We start from the raw sequence: 22,536 nt of genomic DNA on the forward strand, positions 1-22,536 counted from the left end.
ATGCCCGCGCGCGGGCCATTGGGACGTCCCCGCGTGCATTATGGGAAATGTAGTCCGAAACCTGGCGGGCTGAGAGGCCATGGTTGCGAGGGCCAATAGGTCGCTGGCAGCCCTCGACGCATCTTGGGAAATGTAGTTCTAGCGCTGGCACAGCCCTATGGGGAGAGACGTGTTCTGTCGGCACGGCGCGGGCCAATGGGAAGCCATCTTTGCCGCGATGCTTACTGGGAAATGTAGTTCCGCTTAAGGTCGGTGGGGTGGCGGGCAGCTTTGTTGGGCGGTACAGGCGACTCGGTCTCGGAGGGTTGGGGGGAGGGGGACGGATGAGTTTGGCGCAAAGCCTGCCGGGGCATGGAGTCCCGGCGAGCTTTGTGCGCATGTGCGAAAAGGTGAGGGGCTTGGGGGAACCTCGCCTGGGAGAGTGAGGTGAGCGAGAGGGGACGGGGGGGGGGGGGATTGGAGGGGGGGCGGTTGGACGAGCCTTGGGGAGGAGGGGTGGAGGAGGGGGGATGAGAAGGGGGCTGGGGTGAAGGGGGAGGGAGGGGAGAGGGATGGGAGAGAGAACGGGGGGGAGGGGGAGGGGAGGGGAGGGGCTGGGCCCTGCGAGGAGTCTGGGGGCGCCGGGACCGACCCCGTCGGAAAGGCTTGCTTGCGGGCAGCGGCTTTGGGGGAAGGTCGTCGTCTTGGCGTAGATGGGGTGCAGGTTGTTCGTTCTGTGCGCCGCTTTTACAAGTGCAGTCACACTTCATTTTAATGGAGTTGTGAGATGCCTGAGGATAAGGTTGTCTTGTTTTCTTTCTTCCTTTTGATGAAGAGTACCCACTTTATTAGCTTGTTGCAGAGGATTAAATTCGTTAATGGGTGTACAGTATTTCGAGGCTGTGTCTGCTGTGAGCATCACCAGAAGCTGCCCCCTCCCCACCTCTACCCGTGTCAGCATCGAATCACCCTTCTTTATTTACTCTTTTAATGCTTATTCCGATTTATAGTTAGATTTCAGTGCGTGTGCTTGCTTTGTTAATAGCGTATGCGGAGCACCTCAGAAAGTAACAATCGTTTAAACGCTAACCCTGGATGAGGGCTTGCTTCGTGCCCTCAGCATCTTTGTTTTCCTTATATCTTGAATTCTTCCGATGACTCTTGGGTTCGTATGATTTGCTCCCCCATTTTACTGCCCAGGAGTGGAGATTAAGTGTGTGAAAGGTCCCATTGTACCTTGTCCAAGGACAGATAGCTGGTAGGTGGCAGAGCTGGGATTTGCTCCAGAGCCCTTGTGTGCTGAGTAAATATTTGTCCCGTGCACCAGTGGCTCTCAACCACGGGCGATTTTGCCCCCCGGGGGACACGTGGCAATATTGGGAGTCGTTTTTGGTTGTCACAGTTGGGGTGATACTACTGGCATCTGGTGGAAAAAGGCCAGGGATGCTGCTAAAAAAGCATAGGACAGCCACCACAACACAGAGTTATCCAGCCCCAAATATGGCTAGTGCCAGGTTAGGAGACCCTGGAATAGACAGGTCTCCATTCAGCGCTTACTCGATGCTGGGCCACTTCTGATTCATGCTCCCAGTAACCCCTGTGGGGAAGGAGCTAATATTACTAGTCCTGTATTACGGATGGGGAAATTAAGCTCAGAGAGGGCAGGTCACGTGTCCAAGGTCACATAGCGGATAAATGGCAGAGCTGAAAGCTGAAGCCAGGCAGCCAAGCTCCAGAGCCCATCTCTTAACCGTTTAATTAATCCAACACGCGTGCTGGGTGGAACCAGCGTGGGCTCTGGAGTCATACAGTTCCGGGTTTGAATCCTGCCTCTGTCACTCTATGAGTGTCCATTTCTCCTCCACGGTGGGATCCATCTCCCCAACTCACAGGGCTGTTGGGAGCGTTGAGTGGGGCACTGTATACAGATGCCACTCAGTGGCCGTCTCCTGAGGCCCCCACAGTGCCTGGCTGGGCACGACAATGCTACAGGACACTGACAGACCGAGGAGTGTTACAGGTGCTTTCGTGGAGGCAGCACAGGGCGCTGTGGCAGCCACAGAAGGCCTGGACCCTCACTGGATGATAGCGTTGGTTTACACTGTGGAATGACCTTACCTGTCACTTAGTATGTGCTTTCTTGGGGCAGACCCTGGGCTGAGTGACCCCAGGACCCAGAGAAGAGCCCTTGCGCACCTGCCCTGAGGAGTTCGCTGTGGACAGGCGGGAACGCGGGGACCTGTGCTCCTCCCTGAGGTTGCAGGGCCCTTCAGCTTAATGCCCGAGGCCTCGCTCCCTCAGATTCCACTCCTGTCCCAGAGGGATCTTTCTCACGGCAGAGCAGGCTTCTGTGCATCTTTCGAGACTCGGCTGTGGACCACATCTTCTGGGAAGCCTTCCCTGCTGCTCCTGGGCTAGTCAGTCCTTAAGGGGAGGGATGGATGGGTGGAGTTGATGCTGCAGACCAGCTCTGGAGCCTGACGGACACGGGTGTGAATTCAGGCTCTGCCTCTTATTCATTGGGTGACTTTGGGCAAGATGCCTTCGCTTTTTCCATCTGCAAAATGGGGGCAGTATACTAATCTCATAGGACTGATCATCCTGTCAATTTTCTTTGCGTGCCAACCAGCGTGCTCGGCTCTGTGTATGTGGTCTCTTGCCCTCGTGAGGCTTAAGTTCTTGTGAGGGAAGACAGCACAGAAATACAATAATGCCAGGTATTGTTAAATGCTAAAAAGAAAATTAATCAGTGACGTGATAGCAACTACTGGGAATGGTGTGTGGATGCTACGTTACTTGGATGATTTGGGGAGGCTCTCCAAGGAGGGAAGAATTGCCTCGTGGCGTCAATGATGAGAAGGGGGCAGCTGAGTGAGGATCGGGGGAGGGAGAGAGTGGCAGGTACAAAGGCGCTGAGGTAGGACCAGCCTTAAATCTGAGAGGATAAATAGGAGCCAGTGTGGCTGGAGTGCAGGAGCCGGGAGGGAAGGGTAAGAGAGGAGAAAGGTAGGCAGGTGCAGACCTGGGCAGAGCAAGGGGTTTGGGTTTTTATTTGAGTACCACAGGAAGCAGTCGGAGGGTCTGGAGCAGGGAGGTGACATAATGTGATTTACACTGAGGAAAAAATCACTCTGGTTGCCGTGGGGTGATGTGACTCTAGGGCGGCCGGCGTGGGAGCAGGGCGACGCCGAGGGGGCTTGTGGCAGCTGTCCCAGGAGTGAGATGGCGTCTGTGGTTAATGGCGCGTCTGTGGTTAATGGCGCACGGTGGTCGGGAGCGGGGGCTTTGGGCTCAGGCAGTCCGGGGCCGTTTCAGCTCTGTCACTCGAAGCCTCCTGTGAAAGGGGGTTGGCCGCGGGCCCTCCCTGCAGAGGGCCGCTGGGAAGACCCAGAGGTGTCTGCAGAGCACTCACTTGCTGCCGGGCACAGCGCCCAGTAAGTGAACTGTCCCCCGTGTCATCGTTGTAGCTCCGCGGGGTGACGTGGAGGTGACGGTCTATGAGATGTGAGAGTGTGTGGCGCCGTCCGTTCGCAGTGCTCTCGGCTGCGGGTGACAGCAGGCCCGGCCACCTGGGGTTCTTCGCTTTTATGTGACAAGAAGCGCGGAGTGGGCTTTCCTGGGACGGGTTTAGTGGGACGTTGCAGGCAGAGCCCGAGCTTGTGTCTCTTCTATTTTCCTCAAACGGTCACAGCGTGGCTGTGGGGTGCCACGCGCTCCTCTTCCCCCGCAGGGAAGAGCTCCAGACAGAGGGGCCCTGGGTAGACACTTGTATGGAGAGAAAAGGCATCCAAACGCAGACTTCCTCTTCAGTCTCGTTGGCTGGAGCCCGAGCCCGTGTCCGCCCCTGCCTTGTGGGCAGGGGACCCGTCCTGTAGTTGTTACCGTCGAGGCCAAGCTGCTGCAACAGAGACCCCAAAATACAGCGGCTCAAATAAGATAGGAAAACTTACCATTTTCTCACGTGACAGTCCAGAGGCATTCTAGAATGCATCAGTGTCACTCCCCACAGGGTCCTCCAGGGTCCCTCCTGTCTTGTTCTTCCACTGTCCTTCAAGTCAGGGCTCAGCAGACGTTTTCTGGAAAGACCCAGAGAGTAAACATCCCTGGCCAGGCGGGCAGCCTCGCAGGCCGTCCTGTGTCTGCGGCTGGAGCTCAGAGGCAGCCGTGGATGGTGCAGAGCAGGTGGGCCTGGCCACCCGCCAATAAAACTTTATTAAAAAGACAGGCTGGGGGCCGGCCCGGTGGCGCAGGCGGTTAAGTGCGCGCGCTCCGCTGCGGCGGCCCGGGGTTCGCTGGTTCGCATCCCGGGCGCGCACCGACGCACTGCTTGGCAAGCCATGCTGTGGCGGCGTCCCATATAAAGTGGAGGAAGATGGGCACAGATGTTAGCCCAGGGCCGTCTTCCTCAGCAAAAAAAGAGGAGGATTGGCGGATGTTAGCACAGGGCTGATCTCCTCACAAAAAAAAAAAAAAAAAAAAAAAAAAAAGACAGGCTGCAGGTGTGGGTGCTCAAGGGTTTTTGACCCCAGGACCCCTTTATACTCTTAAAAAATTGTTGAGGGGGCCGGCCCTGTGGCTTAGCGGTTAGGTGCGTGCGCTCCACTGCTGGCGGCCCGGGTTCGGATCCCGGGCGCGCACTGGTGCGCCGCTTCTCCGGCCATGCTGAGGCCGCGTCCCACGTGCAGCGACTAGAGGGATGTGCGGCTATGGCATACAACTATCTACTGGGGCTTTGGGGGGAAAAAATAAATTAAAAATAAAAAATTGTTGAGGACCCCAAAACGCTTTTGTTTATGGGAGTTGTAGCCATGGGTGCGTATTATGCTAGAAATTAAGGCCGAGAAAATTCCAAAGTACTAATGCATTTAGAAATAGCAGCAATCAGCTCTTCATAGGTTAACATAAATAACATTTTTCATATGAAGAATAAGCACATTTTCCAAAATGAAAAATTGGAAATGTGGCATCTTTTTTTTTGCAAATCTCTTCAGTGTCTGACTTAAAAGAAGATAATTGGGCTCTCGTGTCTGCTTCTGTGTTCAGCCTGGGGCCAGGCAGCCTCTGGGAGACCCCAGTGTACGACCAGGAGAGAACGAGGGTGGCACAGGAAATGATGTCTTCGTGTATGAGGAAGACAGTTCTGACCTCAGTACCCCCCGAAAGGATCTCGGGGATCCCCAGGGGTCCCCAGACTATTCGAGGACTGTGGTTCTAGACCAGGGTTTATTTGGGGCTGGATCCCTCTTTGCCATGGGGCCAGCCTGTGCACTGTAGGGTCCTTAGCAGCGTCCCTGGCCTCCACCCGCTGGACGCCAGCAGCACCACTCACCCTGCCCCCGTCCAGCAATCACAAATGTCCCCTGACATATCCAGGGGTTCCTGGTTGAGAACCACTGCTCTGGGCTCTTGTGTCAGCCTTGTAACTGAGGCCACTGCCGCGTCTGTGTTCCCTCCTTCAGGCAGGGGGAGAAGGACTTGGGGGGCACCAGCTTCCTCGGGGGGCTGGGGTGTTACCAAAAGGACAATGGAGAAAGAATGTGGGGACTCTTGCAATGTGCCACACTGCCCAGTGCCCAGACGTGGTTGGGGCCCGTTAGTGTCTCGGGCAGCTCGGCCGCCAGAACACAACACCACAGACGGGGCGGCTCAGCAACACGCAGGGATTTCTCACGGTCTGGAGGCTGGAAGTCCAAGATCAAGGTGCCGGCAGGGTCAGTTTTTGGAGAGACCCCTTCTTGGCACACAGATGGCCGCCTTCTCGCTGTGTCCTTATGTGGCAGAGAGAGAAAGCGTTTCCTCTCCTTACAAGGCCACCAGTCCTACCAATTCAGACCCACCCTTATGACCTCATTTAATCCCAGTCACCTCCTAACAGCCCCGTCTCGAAATCCAGTCACACTGGGGTTAGAGCTTCAACGTATTGAATATGAGGACACGGTTCAGTCCACAGCAGTTGGGAAGGAAGACTGGAGGGTCGCTTTTGAGGAGGCATCCTAAAGTGTCTGCCGCGGGGACTTAGGGTTTGGTATCTGGTTGGGGCAGAGCGGTTGTGATACTGATGTTGCTGCTGATAACTCTCATTTGTTGAGCACTTGCTACGGGCCAGGCCCTGCTGTAAAGCCCTTGTGTGTGTTTTCTTGTTTAATCCTCACAACAAAGCCGTGGGGGGAGACTGAGGGACAGGGGTGCCCAGGTTCCCCCGCAGAGAGGGACAGAGCCAGGATTTGGACCCGTCCGTCCCAGCAGGGGGATCATAATCCCCCTGCTTTGGCACCTGTTGTATGTGGGCACCGAGGGCAGCTCCTCACAGGCTCCTTCTCAGGCAGCCCTCCCCCCCGGCCACACAAGGCAGCGAGCGCGTCGTCTTACAGGAGGGAAACTGAGGCACTGAGAGACGACCTCACTTACTCCAGGTCAGTCCGCTCCTCAGTGGGGATGCTGCCGTGTGGTTCCAGACCCCGCACCCCTGTTCTCTCATCCAGTTCATGGTGGGAGGCGGAAGATTCCGGAATGACAGAGCTGGGCTCTCACCATGCTGACCTTCCCTCCCCACAGGTGCCGCTGTCCCGCCTGGGCTCGCCGGCCCCCATGGAAGTCCCGGCCCCCCCACAGCAGGTCCTGCCGCCCCCGCCCGTGAAGCAGGAGCAGCGGGCTGCCGAGGGCCTGGCCCTGGACTCGCCGTGGCACCGCTTCCGGCACTTCCACCTGGGCGACGCGCCGGGCCCCCGCGAGGCGCTGGGCCTGCTGCGCGCGCTCTGCCGGGACTGGCTGCAGCCTGAGGTGCACACCAAGGAGCAGATGCTGGAGCTGCTGGTGCTGGAGCAGTTCCTGAGCGCCTTCCCCGCCGACATCCAGGCCTGGGTGTGCAGCCGCGGGCCCCAGAGCGGCGAGGAGGCCGTGGCCCTGCTGGAGGAGCTCTGGGTGAGCGGGCGGGGTGGCCAGGAGGGGGCCCTCGCGTACCCACGTTCCCTCTGCGTGGTGCCTCCGCGTGGTCCCTCCCCGTGGTGCCTCCCTGGGGTCCCTCCTGTGGTCCCTCCTGTGGTCCCTCCATGTGGTACCTCCCCATGGTCCCTCCACGTGGTGCTTTCACATGGTGCCTGCACGTGGTCCCTCCCCATGGTCCCTCCCTGTGGTCCCTCCCCGTGGTGCCTCCCTGGGGTGCCTCCCCATGGTCCCTCCGCGTGGTCCCTCCCCATGGTGCCTGCACGTGGTCCCTCCCTGTGGTCCCTCCCCCTAGTGCCTCCCTGGGGTCCCTCCCCGTGGTCTCTCCACATGGTGCCTCCACGTGGTCCCTCCCCGTGGTGCCTCCCTGGGGTCCCTCCTGTGGTCCCTCCTGTGGTCCCTCCATGTGGTACCTCCCCATGGTCCCTCCACGTGGTGCTTTCACATGGTGCCTGCACGTGGTCCCTCCCCATGGTCCCTCCCTGTGGTCCCTCCCCGTGGTGCCTCCCTGTCGTCCCTCCCGTGGTCCCTCCGCGTGGTGCCTCCACGTGGTCCCTCCCAGTGGTGCTTCCACATGGTGCTTGCGCGTGGTCCCTCCGTGTGGTGCCTCCCTGGGGTTCCTCCCCGTGGTCCCTCCATGTGGTGCCTCCACGTGGTCCCTCCCCGTGGTGCCTCCCTGGGGTCCCTCCACGTGGTCCCTCCACGTGGTGCCTCCATGTGGTCCCTCCCTGTGGTCCCTCCCCGTGGTCGCTCCGTGTGGCGCCTCCCTGTGGTCCCTCCCCATGGTCCCTCCTGTGGTCCCTCCACGTGGTCCCTCCCCGTGGTGCCTCCCTGTCTTCCTTCCCGTGGTCCCTCTGCATGGTGCCTCCACGTGGTCCCTCCGCGTGGTGCCTCCCTGTGGTCGCACCCCATGGTCCCTCTGTGTGGTCCCTCCCCCTGGTGCCTCCCCGGGGTCCCTCCCCGTGGTGCCTCCCCATGGTGCCTGCATGTGGTCCCTCCCCGTGGTCCCTCCACGTGGTGCCTCTCTGTCGTCCCTCCCGTGGTCCCTCCCCGTGGTCCCTCTCCGTGGTTGGAGACAGGCCTGCCCCTTGTGGCCTTCCCGTCTGCTCTCTGGAGGCCGCTGGTCCTCAGCTGTGGGAATGATGCTCCACACAGAAGCAGACAGATGAAACAAGGACCACGGAACCCTGAGAACAGGCTGTGGTCGAGAGTGGGGTGCTTTAGAGCAGGTGTGAGAGCTGGACAGCAGTGCAGTGCACAAGACGCCTTCCTTCTGACATTCATTGCAAGTTTGGGGCCCCAAGACCACCCTCAGTTTTGACAATTCCGTAGCAGCACTCAGGACTCACTGGAAGCCACCGTGCTCAGGGTTATGGTTTGTCACAGTGAAGACACATGCTCTGTCAGGCAGGACACAACAAGGGCTTCGAGGTCGCCTCCCAGGAGTTGAGGGCAGACCTCTCTTTGGGGAGGTTAAATTCTTTACACCAGGGGTCAGCTGTCTGCAGCCTGTGCCCCAAACCCAGCCCACCCCCAGTTCCTGTAGAGCGTGACAGAACTTTGGGGGGTGCACAGCCATGCCGTTCGTGTCTGCATTACCTGTAGCCACTTCCACCACAGGGCAGAGCTGAGCAGTCAGATGCAGACCAGATGGCCTGCAGAGCCGAAAACCTTTACTTTCTGGCCCTTTCCAGGAAAAGCCTACTGACCCCTGGTTTAGAGCAGCGCTCTCCATGAGAAATATGACGTGAGCCACATCTGTAATCCTAAACGTTCAAGTAGTCGTGGGAAAAAAAAGGTAAAAAGAAACAGGTGGATTTAGTTTGAATATCTGGCCTTATTGAACTCAGTGTATCCCAGTGATTACCGTTTCCACCCGTGGCTCGTCACATTTCGAGTGCTCGGCAGCCTCATGGCTGACGATGAGCAGCGGCCAGCCATGCAGAGACCCGGGAGAAGAGTGACTGGGCCACAGGAGCAGCCAGTGCAAAGGCCCTGGGGTGGGTGGAGAGGCTAGTGAGTGAGGGGGGTGAGTAAGCAACACGAGGTTGGAGGCAGGCAGACGGTGGGGGTGAGGAGTCAGAAAGACACGTTCACCACAAATGCCTATGGTGCACCTGCGGGTGCTGGGGACGCAGCTCTGGAGAAGGCAGTGCCCCCGTGAGGCAGAGAGCAGACCCTCAGCCTCTCTAGCGCGGCGTCCACCCTTCCTCCGAGAGGACAGTTACCGTGGAGGCCACCAGTGGCCTGCATTGCCCAATCCAGCAGTCTCTGTCTCTCTTCTCACCTAGCGTGCCCCTCTCCAGTTCCGGCTCCCCTGAAACACTCCCCCCTCTCATGTCCTGGGACGTGGCTCACCCCTTGATTTCCTCCCCTCACGGCCGCCTCCTCACACACTCTGCTGCCCGGGATGCCTCTCCAGGTCATTGTTTCCCAGAGTCGTTCGTATGAGTTTCCTCTCGCTGCTGTAACAAATCACCACAAACTTGGTGCCTTAAAACAACACGGATTTATTCTCTTAGAAGTCTGGAGGTCAGAAGTCCGAAGTGGGTCTCACTGGGCTAAAACCGAGGTGTTGGCAGGGCTGGCTCCTCCTGGAGGCTCCAGGGGAGGGTCCATTCCCTTGCCTTTTCCAGCTTCTAGAGGCACCCGTGTTCCTTGGCTCGTGGTCCCTTCCTCCGTCTTGAAAGCATGTCACTCTGACCTCTGCTTCTGTGATCACATCCCCTCCTCTGACTTTGACCCTTTTATCTCTGTCTTTCACTTAAAAAGACCCTCGTGATGACATTGGGCGCTCGTAATGACATCTGGGTAATCTAGCATCGTCTCCCACGTCAGGATCCTTAATTTAATCACATCTGCAAAGTCCCGTCCGTTTTGCCACGTGAGGTCCCACAGTCACAAGTTCTGGAGATCAGGACATGCGGGTCCTTGGGGGCTGCCTTGTTCTGTCTCCCACAAGGTGGGTAGACGCAGGACACATGGGAGGGGGTGTGGGAACTCAGCGTTAGAATCAGCGTGGGGTTGGATGGCTCCCGTTCCTCCCCTGGCTGCTTCAGGAGCAGCTCCCGCCTGCTGCCGGGGTGTCCTCATCGCCTCTCACCTTCGCTTCTGTCCCTGTGCAGTCAGAGCAGGCCTGGGCTCGGACCTTCCGGGGGATTGGTAGACTGGAGGGACACTGTTTTGTGTCACTGTGTCGAATTTTCCATGGCATCTCTCTCTAATACTGTTTTTCCATTTCTGGTAATGATATAAAAGTATTTTAAGTAGAAGTAGAAAAGAGCAATAATAACCCAGCGCTATGCCGCTGAGCTCCGAGTGTGCAGTGTGCACAGGAGCTGAAGGCTGGGAGAGGCCGCCTCCATTAGGGTTTCTCTGGTCTCTGGGTCCTTGCTGGCCCCAGCCGAGCTTTCGCTGATGCGCCGAGGAAGGAGAGAGATGAGGACAGCCTGGTGCAGGCGCATGAGCGGGTGTGAGGCGGTGTTCGCGACCCCTCTGCATGTTACAACACCCGGGAGCTTTAAAAACCACTGGTTCCCAGACCCCACACTCAGCGTCTGAGTCCGTGCTCATGGGCGGGAGGGGCCTCGGCTTCAGTGTTGTTTTAACTCTTTTTAGGATGTACAGCTCTTTGCGTTTTTAACACGACACGTGCTTGTAACCACCGCCACAGCCGGGATGGGGAACTGTGCTGTCACTCCAAAGCGCTCCCTCGAGTCGCCCCTCAGTCACCCCACCCCGTCTTCATGGAATGTCGTCCGTGGACTCAGTGTGCAACCTTTGGGACCAGCTCTTTCGCTCAGCACGGTGCTTCTGAGATTCGCCCGTGTCGCCTCTTGTGTCCACAGTTGGTTCCTTTTCACTGTGGAGAATCCCGCAGCCCGGCCCGGGTGCGGCACGGCTTGTCTCTCCTTCCCCATGGAAGGCACGTGGTCTCCAGTGTTTGGTGACTGAATGGAGCCGCTCTCACTCTCCGGGCAGAGGTGTCTGTGCACACAAGCTTTCGTTTATCCGGGGTGGACACCCAATGGCGGGTGGCTGGGTTCCGCGGCAAGTGTATTTCATTTATAAGAAACTGCTTTCCGAGCTGGCCGTGCCATTTGGTGATCCCACTAGCAACAAGCGAGTCTCCATGGTTCTAAGGACTCTACTCAGGTTCTAGGGGCTGAGAGAATTCCCTTCCTGGCTGTGGTGGACGAGGCAGGGGCTAGAACATGCGGAGGTGAGCGAGGCCTGTGGTCGGCCGGGGGAGGTGGAGGCGGGCCTCCTGGAGGCCAGGAAGCTGAGAGGTCTGTAGGAGTCGGGTCAGAAAGACCTTGAATCTGCAGAGAAAACAGTCCCACCTCCTCATGTGGCCTGGGAGGCCTGCGTGATGTGGCCCCGCCAACCTGCTGCCTCCTGACGCCTTCTGCTCTCGCTCCCTCTACTCCGGCCTCCAGCACCTCCCTGACTCCCTGGCTCTTCCCAGACTCGCCTCAGACGTGACCTCACCTCTCCCTTCATTTCTTCACTAATCTGTTGGAGCAGATGTGTGCGATGGTTGTAGAGAGAGTGGGGCTGGGGAAGAGGGGACAGGACAAAGGCGGGCTGATAGGGTGGGAACGCTGCTAGGCCACTCTCAGCCTTGCAAGCCCTTCTCAGGGTCCCCGTCATTCCCCATCGCAGCCCCTCACGCAGCTGTTCAGCTATTCCTTGGTGGTGTGGCCCTGGCTGAGGGCTGGGCTCCGTGCTGCTGTTGCTCAGTGCCCGGCAGAGGGCCTGAGAGGCATGAGGTGAGGCTGTTGAATCTGTGAGTGAGAGCCAAGACTGAGTTCCAACTTGAACCCTCAGGTCTCAGCTGCCGTGGACGGGCACTGCTGCAGACCAGGCTCCCGAAGACCACCCTCACTTTGACACCAGCTGGAAGTTCGGGGGTCCCCAGGACCACCCTCGGGTTCAGTAATTCACGAGAAGGACTGAGAACTCGCTGAGAGCTGCTGTCCTCGGGTTATGGTTCCGCCCAGTGAAAGGACACGATTCCCTCAGCAGAGGGAGGGGCGCAGGGAGCTTCCGGAGGCCCGTGTGGTCAGCACTGGATATTGCTAACCAGGGAGGCTCCAGAGCCTGGTGTCCAGGGTTTTTTTTGGAGGTTGGCTATGTAGACAGCTGACCGCCCCATGGTGGACCTTAGCCTCCGGGCCCTCTGGAGGTAAAGTGGATGCAGCGTGCCTGAAAGCCCCCCCCACAATCCCATTGTTAGCACGACCTATGTGGGGGCCCCAGGCCCCCAGGAGAGCAGAGACACTCTTATCGGGCAGGATATTACAGAGGCTTGAACGTTACACCCCAGGAGCTGAGGGCAAAGGCTAGACCTGTCTTTGGGCACGACAGACCGTTTAGTGCACAAAACACAGCATCTCAACCAGGCCACATGGTCCTGAGGGGTCGATACTGGTTACTGTTATCCTGCTTCACAGATGAAGATAACTGAGGCTCGGAGAAGTCAAGCAACTTGCCCAAGGTCACACAGCTCGTTGAGGGGCAGCAGGGGGATTAGAAACTACTGTGGCTCTGGATTTCTGCTTCTAATCCCTGAGCCCCGGACACCTAGCCCAGGACCCTGCCCTCAGCCCCGTGGCCGCTCTGCGTGGATATCTTCCCGTGGACGGTGCTTGTCCTCTGCACAGTCCAGCATCCTGTGTCTGTGACCCCAAACCAGAGTGCCCGCAGGACGCCCGTAGGGTCCCCCAGGGGGTGAAGGTCTTGGGCTTTTATTTGCCCTGGAATCACCAGGAGAAACCGGCAGTGCTGCTTCCTGGTCCCCAGCCCCGGGCGTGCTGACCGGGTGCAGCTGAGGCCGGGATGGCAGGCCCCGGGCATGCGTCCTGCTCCCGCCCTGCCCGCACCTGGGCCAACCTCACCCAGATCACGGGAGCCCATTAAGGATCAGGGAGCTGGGGCGCACTCCATGCCACCCACTCAGCATCCACCAGTCCGAGGGGGGGCTCAGGAGAGACTGGGTGCAGAGCCCCTCTGAGCTTCACCAGCTGGGAAGCAACCCGCTCGGGATCCCATGAGCAGGCCTGTGGGTGCAGCACCCAGGGACCTGGTTGGCCTCATGCCAAACCCCTGCCCCACACCTCGACTCTCCCATATCTTGATCCTCCTCTTCAGGGAACGTTTTCTGATGGATCAGAGCGAAGACAGACTGACCCTTTCACCCGCCCATCCGTTCACTTGCTCAGCGTCTGTCATAAGAGGGACCGGGAGTCAGAACCCTCTTCCAACGTGGTGGATAACACCCTGCAGGTCCCCAGAGGCTTAAACAGCTACCATGTGAGCCTGCAGTCCCACTCCTGGGCGTCCACCCCAGAGAGATGAAGACACCTCCACACGAGACTCGTACGTCGTATGGTCTGAGTGACAGCAGTGTGGCAGCACTCAGAATAGCCAAAAAGTGGAGACAGCCCATACGTCCGCCACTCGGGGAGTAGATCAACAAAATGTGGAACGGTCGTACAGTGGAATATTACTCAGCCATAAAAAGGATGAAGTGCTGACACACACGACAGCTTGGATGAACTTCGAAGACGTTATGTGAAACAAGTGAAAGAAACCAGAGGACCATGTGTTGCATGATTTCCTTTATACGAGGTGTCTGGAATAGGCAAATCCATAGAGACAGAAAGTATGTTAGTGGTTCCCAGGGGCTGGGGGAAGGGAAAGGGGAGTGACCGCTAATGGCTCAAGATTTATTTTGGGGGTGATGCAAATACTCTAAAATGGATTGTGGTGATGGTTGCACAACTCTGAATATACTAAAAACCATTTAATTGTATTTTAAGAGGAAGATTGGCACAGATGTTAGCCCAGGGCGAATCTTCCTCAGCAAAAAAAAAAATAATAACAAAATAAACGTATTTAAGAATTTTAAGTGGGTGAATTCTGTGGTGTATGAATGACATCTCAATATAGCTGTTAAAAAATGCAGTGGGACAGGATGAGGTTGCAGAGACAGGGTCTCAGTCAGTTTCCGAAGCATACGAAGGGTATGCAGGAGGTAGACAGGGCAAAGGGGATGGCAGAGGGTGTTCCAGGCAGAGGGAACAGCGTGTGCAAAAGAGTGGATGTTTGACAGAGCCTGGCACGCCCAGAACACCGTAAGCTGCTTATGTGGCGTGGACTTGCAGTTCCGGGCAGGGACCCAGCCAGAGGTGGGGCTGGTGGGGGTGGCGGGGGCCAGGGCAGGGGTGCAGAAGACGGGGCCAGCCTGGTGGCGCAAGCGGTTAAGTGCGCACATTCCGCTGCGGCGGCCCGGGGTTCGTCGGTTTGGATCCCGGGTGCGCACCGACGCACCGCTTGTTAAGCCATGCTGTGGCGGCGTCCCATATAAAGTGGAGGAAGATGGGCATGGATGTTAGCTCAGGGCCAGTCTTCCTCAGCAAAAAAGAGGAATATTGGCATTGGATGTTAGCTCAGGGCTGGTCCTCCTCACAAAAAAAAAAAAAAAAAAAAAAAAAAGACGGCCCTGAGCTGCAGCAGTGGTCAGGAATCAATTCACAGTCTCCCCGAGTGGAGAGGTGACCATGCAAATTATCCATCCTGCCACCACCAGACAAAGTGAGCATCTGTAGATCCCAAGCACCGTGCTTCTGTGGAAGGCTCTGGAAGCTCCCTGCTAATTTCGTCGCTAATTTCACCCTAATGGTTGCTTTCCTTCAAAAGCATTTGAAACAAGTGAAAGATGAGAAAGGGGGCTGGGTGCGTGTAAGTCGTGAGTCAGCGCTTCTTCATCTGCCCCAGAAGAATTCCGGTCTTTCCCTCGGGGGCAGGAGCTTGAGGAACAATGACAAGAGCGTAAAGGAACCAAGTGGATCTGAAGCTTTTTCTTTAGCCTTCCGTCTTCCTGGCTGGCGCTGTCCTGCTCAGGAGCTGTCCACCGTTTGAGCTGGAAGAGTTCCATTCTGAACCTACTTGATTTTTTTCTCAGTTACAAGTCGCTTATGTGTTTTTCTTCTGCATCTTGTCAAGGAGTTTGCAAGGGGCAGTAACAAGCTCAAGTAAGATTTAAAGTGGGCGTATCAGGGCTGGCCCCGTGGGTTAGCGGTTAAGTGCACGCGCTCCGCTGCTGGTGGCCCGGGTTCGGATCCCGGGCGCGCATCGACACACCGCTTCTCCGGCCATGCTGAGGTCATGTCCCACGTACAGCAACTAGAAGGATGTGCAGCTATGACGTACACCTATCTACTGGGTCTTTGGGGGGAAAAATAAATAAAATTATTAAAAAAAAAAAGAATAATAAGAGTAAAATAACTTTAAAAAATAAAAAAAAAATAAAGTGGGCGTATCAGTTATCTGTTGTGTGTAACAAATCACCCCAGGCTTAGTTAAGACAATAAACATCATCTCACGCAGTTTCTTTGGGTCAGGAATGTGGGGCAGATCTGACCCAAACACGGCTGCAGTGAAGATGTCACCGGGGCTGTGGTCACGCAAAGGCTGGCCCAGGGCTGGAGGAGCTGCCTCCGAGACGTTCCCTCACGTGCTGGTTGGAGGCGCCTCAGCTCCTCGCCACGTGGGCCTCACCGTGGGTGGCTGAGCATCTTCCGGCTGGGCAGCCAGCTTCCCCCAGAGCAAGTGACGGGCCTCGATGACTGGCTGAAGGTGGTGGGGACGGGGATAAAACAGAAGCTATCGCTCAGGGTTCTCAGTTCGGAATGTGGTATCTCTCATTTCAGGGACCAGCCATGAAGGCCCCTCGAGATGTGACAGAAGGCTCTGGGGTCAGCGCTGGAAAGGAAGTCGGTGGGATGGTTCCATTAGGTGAGCAGCCCACCCCCTTTCCCACACCCCTCTCCTCTCCCAGCCTGAGGGGGGATCCCCCTCTTGCCTGTCATTCCTTTGTTCAGTGAACGTCCCTGGCGTCCCTGCTGTGTGCCTGGCCCTGCATTGGGCACCAGGCTGGAGATGACTCAGGCCCCCACCCTGGAGGGCACAGCGAGTGGGGGTTCAGACAGGACAGCGAGCACCCGGTGACGCGTCCCGGCTGCGGGTGTGCGCCAGGTGCGGTTCTGCGGTCACTGAAATCCCACGGCAGCCCCTGGAGGTACATGCCATTGTCATCCCCATTTTGTAGCTGCAGAAACCCAGGCACAGAGAAATAACTCACTCAAGATCAGGTGCCAGAAAGCCAGGATGGCGCCCAGGCAGTCTGACCGCAGTGCCTTTGCACCCAATTTCTCGGCTAGGTCCTGCCGTCGGCAGGTGCACGAAGGCCCAGAGTCATGTCTTGTTGGCTCCGATTGGGTCATGCTCTTCCCAATCTGGTTGCTGTGGCCGGGGCGTGTGGCCTCCGTTCTGATTAGCCAGGCCTGGCACCCTCCGCCTGGGAGCTGGGGCTGGAGCCGGCTCCGTGCAGACAACTCGCACTGGGGTGAGGAAGGGAAACCAGGTTGAACCTGGTCAAAGAAAGGGGCACAGACCGGGGAGGGCAGAAACCAGCACTGTCCACCAGAGGCAAGAAGGTGTTTCTGGAGCAGGCCTGGAACCAGGTGCCGGCAGACAAGTGCAGTCTGGCAGGTGGGAGAGGGCGGGGCTGATCTCGGGCAGGGCTGTGGTGTGGACAGGACAGAGGAGCCTGAGGGTCGTCTCTGAGGTCGCTCTCGGAGGCAGCAGGATGGAGGGCCACAGGGAGAGGAGGAACCTGTTTCTGGCTTGGGAGCTGAGGTCTCAGGGGAAACAGGTCCTGTTCCAATGAACACCGTCAGGGAAGGAGACGAACAGGGACGACGGTAAAGAACCGAGGATGCCCGTGGGACTCCGAGAAGAGGGCAGAGAGGGTGGGAGTTCCAGAACACTTCCTGCAGGAGGCTGGTCTGGGGCAGCGAGCAGGGCAGGGAAGGCCTCTGAGACTGCCCTCCCGTCTATAATCCGGAGTAATAGCATTAGACCCGCGCTCGCTGGGTTGTGAGGCCGAGAGGAGCTGCTGCTCGGAATGTGCTCCGCACCGTCGGGCACACTGGAAGAGCTCTATAGGTGGTAGCCATTGTTATTTTTATTTGGCCGGTCCTAGTGTAAAACAGAAACAAAGGTTGCTTATCTCGCTGCAGTTCCGCAGAGCAGCTTACTCATTCACACACACCGACCTGTCCGTCTACCCGGGTGCCCACTCAGACGCCTGCCCGCCCCGTCCTACATCATACAGTCAGCTGAGCCACCCACCCACCGTTCACCCCTCAGTCTGCCCTCCTGCGCATTCACGGGTCTCCCCACTGTCCTCTCACGCCCCACATCTATTTATTAGGCACTTACTGTGCACCAGGCACTGTGCTGTGCAGGGGACATGGGATGAAGAAGCCCACAGTCAACCCTCCTCCCACCCCAACGGTTCGCTGGCGCTAACCGGCCCCGCGCCTGCCCCCGCGCCGCCCTTCCTAACTGTCACACAGCCGGTACCCCGCCTGCCCCTGCCCGGCCGTGCCCCGCGCCAGCCCCGCCTTGCGCGGAGCCGCCGGCCGCCCTGACTCTGCGCCTTTGCCCGGCAGGAGACCCGGCCCCCCGGGCTGAGGAGCTGGCGCCGGGGGACGCCCAGGCCGCGCGCCCCTACAAGCAGGAGCCGGGCAGCCCCCCGCCCGCCCCGCCCGCGCCGCCCGCGCCCGGCCTGCCCGCCTTCCTGGGGGCCCCGGGCGCCGTGTCCTGCCCCGAGTGCGGCAAGGCCTCGCTGAAGCCGGCGCACCTGCTGCGCCACCGGCAGAGCCACTCGGGCGAGAAGCCGCACGCCTGCCCCGAGTGCGGCAAGGCCTTCCGGCGCAAGGAGCACCTGCGGCGCCACCGCGGCACGCACCCCGGCGGCCCCGGGCCCGCCCTGCGCCCGCTGCCCGCGCGCGAGAAGCCGCACGCCTGCTGCGAGTGCGGCAAGACCTTCTACTGGCGCGAGCACCTGGTGCGCCACCGCAAGACGCACTCGGGCGCGCGGCCCTTCGCCTGCTGGGAGTGCGGCAAGGGCTTCGGGCGCCGCGAGCACGTGCTGCGCCACCAGCGCATCCACGGGCGGGCGGCGGGCGGCGCGGGCGGGGCGCCGGCGGCGGGCCCCGAGGGCGGGGGGCCCTTCCCGCCCTGGCCCCTGGGGTAGCCGCTGCCGCCCTCCGTGCTGCCCGTCCAGCCCCCCGTCCCGCAGCCCTCCTGCCGCACCGGCTCCTCTGGTGTGACTTTCCCATGCCCTCATGGTCTCTGTGCTTTCCCAAGTCTCTGTCCCAAACCTCACTGTCCTGTTCAGACCTCACCTCTGTCGCCCTTCCCGACCTCCCAGCCCCTTCCACTCGGTAAAAGGTGCCTCCACGTGTCCTCCCTTCCTCCCTCCTTCCGCTCCACCCACTCCCTACCCCCGGGGTGGGAGCGAGGCGGACCGGGAGCCCAGAAGAGGAGCGAGGGCGGGAGCAGCAGGCGGGGCCCCTTTGACCCAGAGGAGGCTGGAGGAAGGGCACTGGATCTTGTCCCCAGGACACCCCCCCCCAGGACAGACGGGGGGACGGGGAACGGAGGGGGATGGTTGACAAGACGGTCGGGGGTCTGGTAGTGGCCTCCTTGGTCTGGCTCTCCTGCACGACCCAGGAAGGCATGAGATGGACAGAGATGCCTGCCTGTGGGAAGTGCATCGGAGACGACAGTTCACCAGCATCTGCAGAGTAATAAAGTCACTGATGAGGCGTGCAGACCCAGAGTCCCAGGTTCTGTTGTAGACGGCCACCCTCCTGAGCTGAGCGCCTCTAGGGAGGGGCCCTGCGGGTCCCACCTCGGACCCTCCCAGCGTGCAGGAGGCCCTGGGAGTCTGGGCTTAGCCCTGGGGCACCAGCTCCCTGACCTTGAACCTAGAGATGAGGAACCCCCTTTAGGTGATGGGAGATGAGCCTTCACAAGCGTCTACACGGCACAGGAAATGTTCGCCCATCGCCTCATGGAATCCACCTGGCGGCCCCAGGAGCAAGTCCCCCAACTTGCATCTTATAGAGGCTGGAAAGAGGCTCCAAGAAGGGATCCAACCTAGCGCCAAACAGGCTCAGGTTCGAATCTCCACCCTACCGTTTCCTGGCTGCATAATCTAAGGTCACACCCCTCTCTGAGCTTCAGTTCCCACATCTGTAAATAATAGTGGTACCCACGTCCCTTGTTAGGAGTATTACTTGGGCAGGTTACCTCATTTCATGTGGGTCCCCAGATGTCAGTATCAGCAGGTCCCTTGGGTGGCCCATTTTGCCAAGAGGAATCCAGTCTCCTGCTGGGTGTGGGGTTGGAGCCTGGCGGCAATGGGTCTGGGACCCCCGGTGGGGGAGGTGGGGGCACCAGGGGTGATGCACTGCTGAGTGCAGACCTTGGCCAGCCCCCTTTCCAGGGTGCCGTCCCACCCCTCGTCCTCAGTTCAGCAGTGTTGGGGTCCAGGCCTGGTTTCTTCTCTCCAGGGAGACACTGATGCGTCTGACCAGTAAAACCCAGGTGGCAGGCCATGCCCTAGCTGCAAGGGAGTCTGGGAAAGCAACTAGCTGGACTGTCTTGCCTCTGTAGCCAGAGGCTGGCCCCACCTTCCAAGACCCATAAGGCGAGAAAGTGCCCAAACAGCTGAGGGAGGCTTGGGTGCCAGGCAGTCTCAGGGAAGGACAAGTGACTGCCAGGGTGCCTGGGCAAGCCCCTAGGCCTCACTGCCCACCTTGTGAAACAGCTAATCATGCTCCTGCTGGGAAAGGCCCGCTGTTGGAAATTAAGTGAGAGAATGAGCATGAACGCTTAGCACTGCCCAGCCCAGCATGCGCACCCACAGGCGCCTTTTGTCTCAGTGTCCTTTCACACGAGAGGTCCATGCCCACTGGGTGGGGTGCCACACCCACTGTCTAACAGAGGAAACTATCTTGGAGCGGCCACATCATCTGCTGTAGAACCTCAAGAGGAACACATAGGGTGGGGTGGGGCAAGGCTGGGGTCTGAGGATGGCGTTCTGATAATTACAGCAAAAACTAGTGCATACAGTGGGCCAGATCCTTTCAAGTAATTAAATCCACCAACTCATTTAATCGTCATAACCCAACGGGGTGGCACTGTTGTTATCCCCGTCACACAGACCAGGAAACTGAGGCACAGAAAAGGCAAGTGGCTGGGCCATGGTCCCAGATCTGGACCCGGTGGTCAGGCCCCAGCGCCTTGGCGCCTGCTCATCACACAGTGATATTTCCTCCGGCTCCCACCATCGCTCAGGGCTCCTTGCCTCTGCCTCCAGCACAACTGCTGCTGGGCTGTTGAGGCTCTGTCCCTTCTCTCCTGACAAGCTTCCCCAGACCCTGGTTTCCCTCTGGGGAGCCCCCTCCAACACACACACACACCGCGTCCATCAGTGTGGACTGTCCGTCAGGTGTCTCACCCCCTCTTCACTGTTGTGCTGCTCACTCAGGATGCGAAGTTGGTCGTGGTTAGGGTTGGAGGGGCTAAAAAAGAACTCCTTCTTGTTCGGAGTCTACTAAAAAGATGCAGAGACCAGACAGTCCCCACCGCACTCACAGGTCCACTCTGCCTGCCAGAGGGAGCAGTGGTCTGACTCTGGCCTCCACATCTGGTGACGGGCCATGCCGACCTCCAGGACTTGGGGTGGGGGGTGGTCCCCCAAACAGGAAGGAGATGCTGCTGGGAGGCTAAAATAAAACAAACATCCTCCACATGGGGGATGCGAGCTTTGTGCCTTGCTGGTGGGGGTGCAGACTGATGGAGACAGATCCCTCTGGCAGCCCCGTCCAAATACGCAAGCATACCTCTCACAGACCAGTGAGCCCACTGCCCCCACCCCACCAGGCAGACTCTCCTGCACGACCACAGAAAGACGGGTGTAGTGCTGTTCATCACAGCGTTGCTCGAAAATTGTAGCAACACAAATGTCCATGCCTGGGAGGGGAAGAGGAGGTGCACCTATGTTATTAAGGAAAAGTTGTCCAAAATGTGGAAATAAGGCCAAAATTCCAACTGTGCAACTTTATAAAATCACGCTAGAGCATTTTTTAAGAGAAATCTTGCCTGAAGGTCATCTAACTCCTTGAAAATGGAGCTGCGTTGGCTGACAGTAGTTTGGAGACCAGCTGGTTTACCAGTCCTGCCAGGTTAGAGGTCAACTTGTGCAGAGCTGGTGGGGCGTGGGGACTGCTGTCACTCTGTCTGGTAGACAGGATAACCCCGGGGGGTAAGGTTTTTTGTCCTGTAGGACATGAACCAATTTTGACTCAGCCGCCTCCCTCCAGAATCCCTTCCCGCTGACGCTACAGTCCTGGCCCTTCCAGTCCTCTTCCGAACGCACTCTGACGTGCTGGTCTGTCAGAAATGGGCTGAATAAAACATCAGCCCAGGCTTGCTGCCTGTTTGTGTGAGAATTGCTTTTAAAAATTCAGTAATCATGGGGGCTGGCCCGGTGGCGTAGTGGTTAAGTTCATGCGCTCTGCTTTGGTGGCCTGGGGCTCATGGGTTCCGAGCCCGGGCGCGGACCTACGCACCGCTCATCAAGCCATGCTGTGGCAGGCGTCCCACATAAAATGGAGGAAGATGGGCACAGATGTTAGCTCAGAGCTAATCTTCCTCAGCAAAAAGAGGACTAACAATAGATGTTAGCCCAGAGCCAGTCTTCCTCACCAAAAAAAAAAAAATCAGTAATTGTGATTTTACTGAATACTACCAGAGGTCAGAGACAATGAACTAAGAGGTATACACAGCGACATGACTTCATCCTCAAAAAACTGTGCTGAGTGGAAGAAAAAGAAAAGAATCATAAGTGAGATCTAGGGTGCCACCCCTCCCACTCCACTCAGAATAATGGATTTTAAAAGATTGCATAAGGGGCCAGCCCTGTAGCCTAGTGGTTAAGTTCGGTGCGCTCTGATTCGGCGGCCCAGGTTCAGGTCCTGGGCGTGGACCTACAGCACTCGTCAGTGGCCGTGGTGTGGTGGCATCCCACGTACAAAATAGAGGAAGATTGGCACAGATGTCAGCTCAGGGCAAGTCTTCCTCACACAAAAAAAGCCCAAAACATAAAAGTGGTAAAAAATGAAAGGATGCGTATCAAATACGTTAGTCATTGCCCGTGAGGGAGGCGAAGGGGACTGGGCGATGATCAAAGGGAAGAATATAATAAATTTAAAAAGAGAAGGGCTCTGCACAGACCAACAGTGGTGAGCAAACTTCTGCATCTGAAGAGAAAAATAGGCAAAACTGACAACTTGCCCCACGATTACCACTGTCACGAGGCTGGGTGACATGGGCGCCCCCCGTGACTCAGGCCACCACATCTACAGTCCTTTTTATTGACCAACCGACACTGCAGACCAGAAAGCCTGGATTGTGGTTTGGGGCTGGGCCTCGGCTCCTGCTTTCTTTAGTGATGACAGGCGAGACTGTTGACCATAGACGTCCTTGTGGGAACAGGCAGGTGGCTCCAAATTGGGCCATGGTGATGTTTTCCCTCCTGCTTCATCTCCTTGGGGTCCTGGTGCAGGGGGCTCTGCAAAGACCCAGTGGAGGTAAGTTGACTTTTCCTTAGTCTCCCCCCGGGCTGCTGCACCCCACTCCACTTACCCTGCCCGTTGTCCCAGTTAACGGGGGTCGACACACCAGATC

General features: G+C 58.0%; 1 protein-coding gene across 2 annotated transcripts; it reads left to right on the plus strand.

The window, feature by feature from the left end:
- Positions 1-290: 290 nt before the first annotated feature.
- ZNF444 (zinc finger protein 444) lies at positions 291-19,211 on the plus strand. 2 transcript variants are annotated; one of them, XM_058530428.1, is made up of 4 exons: positions 291-389; positions 6,535-6,900; positions 15,639-15,723; positions 17,445-19,211. In XM_058530428.1, exons 1-4 carry the CDS (start codon positions 324-326, stop codon positions 18,029-18,031), a joined length of 1,104 nt encoding a protein of 367 aa, XP_058386411.1. In that variant the 5' UTR covers positions 291-323; the 3' UTR covers positions 18,032-19,211. The 2 variants fall into 2 exon arrangements, with proteins under 2 accessions (XP_058386411.1, XP_058386412.1); XM_058530429.1 differs by having other exon boundaries at positions 352-426; positions 17,445-19,210.
- Positions 19,212-22,536: the final 3,325 nt, after the last annotated feature.

Source organism: Diceros bicornis, chromosome 34, assembly GCF_020826845.1.
Source record: "Diceros bicornis minor isolate mBicDic1 chromosome 34, mDicBic1.mat.cur, whole genome shotgun sequence".
In the NCBI taxonomy this organism is placed as follows: Eukaryota; Metazoa; Chordata; class Mammalia; order Perissodactyla; family Rhinocerotidae; genus Diceros; species Diceros bicornis.

Excerpts from the sequence above, each read along its gene's own strand:
- ZNF444 (XM_058530428.1), top strand. The coding sequence starts at position 324 with ATGAGTTTGGCGCAAAGCCTGCCGGGGCATGGAGTCCCGGCGAGCTTT. Across the intron at positions 390-6,534 it reads TTGTGCGCATGTGCGAAAAG|GTGCCGCTGTCCCGCCTGGG; the intron begins GTGAGGGGCTTG and ends CCCTCCCCACAG. Across the intron at positions 6,901-15,638 it reads CCCTGCTGGAGGAGCTCTGG|GGACCAGCCATGAAGGCCCC; the intron begins GTGAGCGGGCGG and ends CTCTCATTTCAG.